Raw genomic sequence first — 6,828 nt, 5'->3', positions numbered from 1 at the left:
ATCCTGTTTATTCTGTCTCCGCTAAAATGAATAACAGAACCCAGACTATCCTGGCTCCCCTCACATGGATGATTGTACCTTTTCCTTCTGTCTCCAGTGCCCTTTCCTATGCCCTGGTTTCCGCAAACCACAGATCTTCCAGAGCAACCAAAGTTCCACCTCCCTGGCATCGTGGCCCACATCCACATCCCCTAAGCTGCCGCTTCACTGACGCCCTCCCTGAGCTCCCGCACACGTACCTTTCTTCACCCGGCTCTGGGATTCACGTCCTGGTCCCAGAGGCGCCGCGGCTCCTCCTGCCGGGCCTCTCAGCAAAGCTGGTCAACAGCACACACTGCAGTCGGCCCCGATCTGGGTTCGGAAGCCCACCTGGCGGCGATCAACCCCACGGTGGCTTACCAGCCCCCGAAACTTGGAAAACCAGGTTGAGAACCAGCCCTCTTCTCTGGTCCCAGGGCCCTTACCAGTTTTAAGGGTGGACTTCATGTCCCTGACCCTTCTTTCCAGGTGTCTTTAAACTCTAGATTTAATGACACACCAGGTTGGAAGTTTTCACGGGGTTTTAATAATCATCTAATACTGTGACACAAGAACCACACACACGTGTCCCTCACCTGCTGAGACACATATGCACACGCCCTCTCTTCCTCTCACACGGACTCTGAGGTAGAAAGTGTACTGCCTACGGTAGAAAAATAACGGGCTGAGCCAGGCCCAGATCACAGGCTCCAACACTTGGTTGAAAGGAGGCCGCTTGAGAGCAGGGCCGGAGGCCGGGCCGGCTGCACGGAGGCCTCGGGGAGGCTGGCAGGGCCACGAGCCGGACATCCCCGGCTTCCGGCAGGACCGCCGCTCAGGAGTAGCTGGAGAGGGTGAGGGATAAACCTCCGGTGGCAGCTGGTCTTGTCCCAGCCTCCAGCCTCCAATATTCCCGGCACAAAAAGTGCTCTCAGCCAACATCTGTCAGATGAACGGATGGCAGGCAAGGCGGAGAGGAAGAACCGTGAACACACCCTGGAGACCCAAACCTTCTAGCCCAGGGTCGGGGGACCAAGTGGTGGGACGGCACCTCCACCAACTATTGCAGAGGTGGCCAGGGAGGTGAAAATACCATCTCTGGAGCTTCGGGGCACAGGCTCTACTGGTGCTGAGGGGTGGGGGGGGGAAGGAGGGGGTCTCTTCTTTCCTCCCGAAGTGCCTTGTACCATAACTGGAGCCCTCGCCTCCCCAGGGCCCTGCTGCTCTCATCTGTTCTCATCCTCCAAGGCAGGCCTGTGTCTTCACTCAACTCTGGTGTCCAGCGCCTGGCCCGTGAGGCGTCAAGCGCCTCTTGAGGGCATCAGGGCCCGCAGCAGCAGCAGCAGCTTATCTTCTGCATTCTACCAGATTCCATCTGCTCCGTGCCTGCGGGGTCTGGCCTTGCCTCAAAGGACCCCATTCACGTCTCCCTTCCACGGCAAAGCAGCCTCATCCCTCACCCTGGGGAAGAAGCGCCGCGCCAACTGGGCCATGCGCCTGTTGTGAGGCAGCCGACGCCGCTCGACGGGGTGGAGGCCCTGGGTCCCATCCACCCGGTCAGGCTCCCAGCGGCAGCTCGGGTGCAGCCAGTGGTAGTACGCAAGCCGCAGAGCCAGCCCCAAAAGGAAGCAGATGCCGCTCGCGGGCAGCAGCATCCGCACGGGGATCCCACTGGGCAGCCAGGGGATGTGAGTCCACCAGGCGACCACCATGAGGACGCTGTCACCCAGGAGGAACGCCAGGTGGATGGCGGCGCGGCCTCGGGTGCGGCCCTCGGCCACGTTGAACCAGCAGAAGTAAAGAATGGTGGCCACGGTGGCCCGGTAGAGCCACTCCGAGCAGGCACCTGGCATGAAGTCCGTGCCCTGCAGCCAGACCCAGAACAGCAGCACCAGCCACAGGCCCACGAAGTGCAGGGCCACGTAGCGGGGGAAGAGAGCGGAGAAGAGGGCCACGGCCAGGACTCGGGGCCACAGCAGCAGCAGGTTCCACAGGAAGTAGACCACGGACGAGCCCAGCCCCAGGAGCGACTTGGAGGGGAGGCAGGCGCGCAAGGCCCGGTGGTAGTCAAGCAGCGCCCACGAGATGCCCACGAAGGACGTGCAGATGCCGACCCCTGTGGAGAGGATGCGGAAACAGGTGAGCCCCGCGGGCAGCCTGCCGGGCCCTCCCTAGAGGTCACGGATGCCACGGGGCCCCAGAAGCGGGTGGGAGAGCCCCTGGTGGCTGAAGGGAAACTACAGCTGGAGAAGATCTGTTCACACAACCACAAACAGAGCGAGGGCTCAGATATGGAGTCTGCCCTTCGCCGCAAGGCTTTACTTTTCCGGTGCTACCACGGTGATATTCTTCCAGGACTGGGGGGAGGGCTGTGTGACTTACATACCCCCATCTGCACCCCTGTCACCCAGCACCTGGCGCCCCGGGCCCCTGGCCACACCCTGAGCATCTCCTAGGGCCCTGTAACCCTTCCTTACCCAGAAGAGCGCAAGCCTTTCTTGGCACTGAAAATCAGTAATCCCAGTTCCCGCTTTAGTAGTCTCAGAAATGGACGCAGGAAATCCCAGGGGTGGCAACAGGCCCGGGGTGGAAGCTGCCCTCCAGGCCAGGGGGGCCAGCCCTGCCATACAGATAGAACGTCCCAGCTCAGACTGGGCCTTTGTCTTGATTTTTCAACACTCGAAGTTTACTTTGGTGGAGATCCTCTCCCACCTCCTGGCTGCCCATCCTGGACTAGAGGCACCAGGACCTCCAGGGAGGGGTGAAAGCAGCACTGGAATGTCTCTAGAATGCCTCCTCCCCGCCCCTTTCCCACCACAGGCCATCAACAGATGTTTACTGGAAATCTGTTGCAGGCCAGGTAGCCACGCGCTCGCCCTGGGAGCAGATGTGGGCAACATCCCTTCCAAGTACCCCACCCCAGGTCTCAGCACGGCCGATATCCTTGCAGCCCGCCTAGCACGCTGCATTCGCCGACCGGACAAGCTCAGCCCACAACATCGGGGAGGCCTGGAGCACGTGCCCTGTGAGCTCCAGCCAGAACTTCCCTTCGAGTCACCCATCCCATCCCCACCCCATCCCACCCGCAGGTGACCGGGTAACACCGCACCCGCTTCTGTCTGGAGTCTTAGCACACAGTAGTTATCTATTGCCTTGTCTCTGTGCTCCTCCCGGGTACAAAACATTCCGCTCCCTTGGGGTCCCCAGCAGCCCAGGACGCGGCACAGAATAGCAGCTGAATAAATGTTGGCTAAATAAAAAGGCGAATCTGTCTCTTCCCTCGCTCCCTGCCTCCCGTGTACATACAGTGGAGACTGTCCCCAGGCAGCCCTGACCCTAGACACCCGCGGCCCTCAAACAGAAACATGTGCCCCGTGAGTGCTGTGTGCCCCGGAGCAGATCACTTCACCTTTCCGCACCTCCTTCCTCTCGGGTCAATCGGAGAGAAATGGCACCACCCCAGGACCTCTGCGCCTGTGAGCAGTGTCGGCAGGGAAGCTCTCAGCCGCCCGGCCGTCATGACCGTCATTTGTCCTCACTCCAAAGGCTAAGGAGTAACTGCCGAATTGAATGCAGACCTGCCTAAGGGACAGCCTCCCGTTTTCTAAGCAGCCTTTATACAAGACCGCGAACACTCCTGACGTTGGTCGGAAGCTCCCCCCACGCCATAAGAGGGGGACTGGCCACGGCCCATCACTCACACTGGTAGGACTCGGCCCGGCCGCTCTGCAACACGATGGCCAGCACCAGCGTGAGCTGGGGAGTCGTCTCCAGGAAGGTCTCGAAGAGCCGCAGCATGCTGATGTCCAGCGTTAGGAAGTCGGCGTAAGCCAGGTCAAACTCGGAGGGCGCCTCCTGCTGCCACACCAGGAGCCCCTGCTGCAGCCCCTGCACACACCTGGCGGGGCGGGTGCGGATGCCCCAAGGGGCCGGGTTAGTGTCTGCTGGCGTTCCACCGTCCCTCACCCACCGCGGAGACGCAGGTGCGCTCCAGTCCGAGCTCATCGCACCGGCACGAGTGACGTCACCTTGCCGAACTCATTCCTCGTCGCAACATGGGGATCCGTACCGACTACCGCGCTCGGGCTGGCCAGGATGTCTCAAGGTCATCACAAACCCTGCCCCGTTCACTCCTTCCAGCATCCCCGCTTCGGAGATAGGAAAATAGGACCAAAGAGCTAACGAAGGGTGGAAACAGGATTTGGACCCAAAGTTGTGTGAATTCCACAGGCAAGCTATGAAATCGTCTCAGGGGATAGTTCTCAAATGTTAGCAAGCCTAAGATTTTCTTAGGACCCTGTGGGGGAAGGGGAGCCACTGAGAGCTTCTGAGCACAGGCAAGATTGGTTGGATGGTGCTGTCGCAAGATCTCTCTGGCTATGGAGAAGTGGAAGGGGAGGGGGGTTAGGCAGGAAGGACAGATGCATTTAAGACGACCGTCCAGACTGATGGGCATGGAGATAGACACAGGGTTAAGGGAGTCCAGAGGCTGGCAGACAGGCCTGGCTGACCCACTGGCACGAGGGGCGTAGTGGAGGATGCACCACGATCTCCCCTACCCGGAGCTGGTCTCGGCCGGCTACCGGGAGGTGAGCCCATTCACTCACTGCCAATTCATTCCTCACTTGCTGTCACTCCCCCACACTAGCGGAGCAGGGGGCAGGCCCAGACTGGGGCTCTCCCTCAGCGGGAGCCTCTGCCCCTGCTCCCCCAAGGCCCCTGCCTCAGTCTAGTCAAAAGCAGGAACAGAGACACCCTTTTCAAAACCAAAGTTCAGTAAAGCCTGCCTGCCTCGTGCTCGGCAGAAATAGGAGCCGAGAAGATGCACGGCGCGGTTACGGGTTCGGGGCTCCTCGAGGCCCACCAGGACTAGAGCAACTGCTCTCCTTCGTGCCTGCCCGCCCGGCATGTTCTCGATGCCTGCGCAGTCTCTCAGGCAAAACGGCAATATTCAAAGCTCCTCCTGGCCACTCCTGGGGACTCAATGCAGCTTCGTCAAGAAAGATCTGGAGAGAATCTGCAAAATGGATTCAAGAGCAGATCCTGGCTCCAGCCACCTCATCCCAACCCGGACCACATGGTGTCCTGACTCCATCGCATGACTCTGATCCCTTGGGTTCGGCTGCTTCATCTCTAGAGGGCCCTGCCGGTTCTGCAAAGGAGTACAACCCACACGGATTTTCTGGAACCCAGCCTGTGCCCAGCCCCGGCTGGCTCAAGGGACAGGGATGAGTCAGACCCCATCGCCTCGCTCTTGCTCGCTCTGGGGGAGAGAGGGTGGGGCAGGGGAGAATGAAGCTGGGAAGGAGGGGTTGAGAGAACAAGCTCCGGTCTGGGGGTCAGGGCTGCTGAAGCGCCCTGGTAACCCGGGTCATCCAGCCAGCTGACATTTCTTGAAGGCTTACTTGCGCCAAAGGAAGTTACAGGTCTTATTTCATTTCATTTAATCCCTACCCAACACAGGCAGGTGCTACAACCACCCCCACTGGAACAATGAATAAACTGAGACCCAGAGGGCTCAAGTGACTTGCCCAAGGCTCCACCCGCAGCAAAAAGGAGCATTTTTTTGTAGGGAACTTCAGGGGTCTGCCATTACACTACAGTCCACCAGGAGCCAAGCACCAAGCTAGGCACCTTGGCTCCTGCCTTCACTCCCCACAACGGGCCATCTACCAGACCTGCCTCTACATTCCTGCCGCCTTTACACAGAGGAGGCAACTGAGGCTTACAGAACGCAGGAATGAGGCCACAGACGGTAAATTTAGCTAGCATTGGAGCCCAGACAGGTCTGATTCCAAATCATGTGCCTCCTCTTCTCTGGGCTTCAGTTTCTTCCCCAGTGCCAGGGAGGGCAGGGTTAGATGAGCTCCGAGGGCTCTCAAGCCGGCCTCTCCTCCTTCAGGGGCGGGGAGCTCACCTGTAAGCAGAAGTGCCCACACTCTGGGGCCCCATCCTCCCCTTCCCACCCCCTTCCCGGCGTCAGGGCTCTCCCCCGTGCTAGGAGCCCAGCTGCAGGTGCCGCTGGGCTGCGTTCCCCTTAGCACTGCCCGAGGGCGTGGTGCTCACCTGTACAGGTAGCCCAGCTGCAGGACGTGCAGCAGCGCCAGGCAGCGGCCCGGGGGCTGTGGCGCGTGCAAGCCGGCGGGGTCGGCGCGCAACCAGACCCAGCTGAAGAGCTGCAGCGCAACCGAGGCGAGGCCCAGCAGCGCCAGCACCAGCGCCGCCCACAGGTAGCGGCCGCTGAGCACATACTGGCCCGCGGCCCACAGGTCGGCGCCCAGGTCGATCAGGAAGGCGGCGGTGCCCAAAAAGCCCAGGACCACGTCCCAAAGGAGCGCGGCGCGGGGCAACCAGGGCATGACCCGCCAGCCTCTCCCTCTCCTTCTCCTCCAGGCTCCGACCCGCCCTCTGGGCCCGGGGTCGCCGCGGCAGGAAGGAGGCGGGCGCAGCCCCAGGGGCCGCCCAGGGCCCGGGCCTCCTGGGCGGGACTTCCCCGTCCCGCCCTGTCCGGGGAGGAGCAAGGCCCACGGACCCCGCGGCTGGGGGCGCCCGCGGTCCGCACACCCCGTCCGTCTGCGCCCCTGACGGCCACCCCCGGCTGCGGCCCCGCAACCGCGCAGGGTCCCCGCACGCAGCCGCGCTGAGCCCCGGGGACCGCTAGGCCCGACGACGGACCGGCGCGGCCACACTGCCCTTACTTAGCTCGGCTGACCTCTGATTGCCTCGCTTGGCAATTGAGGCAAAAGAAGGCCCGCGACGACGGAAATGGCCCAGGGAGTAGCGCCGGGGCTATAGGATCACAGCTCCTCA

At 61.5% G+C, this 6,828-nt stretch overlaps 1 protein-coding gene across 1 annotated transcript; it reads right to left on the bottom strand.

Annotated features, from left to right (window-relative positions):
• Positions 1-545: 545 nt before the first annotated feature.
• Positions 546-6,498, bottom strand: XKR8 (XK related 8). Its single transcript, XM_026516906.4, has 3 exons — positions 6,085-6,498; positions 3,720-3,916; positions 546-2,134 (listed from the first exon to the last, which is right to left on the bottom strand). Exons 1-3 carry the CDS (start codon positions 6,375-6,377, stop codon positions 1,425-1,427), a joined length of 1,200 nt encoding a protein of 399 aa, XP_026372691.1. The 5' UTR covers positions 6,378-6,498; the 3' UTR covers positions 546-1,424.
• Positions 6,499-6,828: the final 330 nt, after the last annotated feature.

This window comes from Ursus arctos, unplaced genomic scaffold (genome assembly GCF_023065955.2).
Source record: "Ursus arctos isolate Adak ecotype North America unplaced genomic scaffold, UrsArc2.0 scaffold_32, whole genome shotgun sequence".
Taxonomy (NCBI): domain Eukaryota; kingdom Metazoa; phylum Chordata; class Mammalia; order Carnivora; family Ursidae; genus Ursus; species Ursus arctos.
This window is presented reverse-complemented; position numbering and strand designations above follow the sequence as displayed.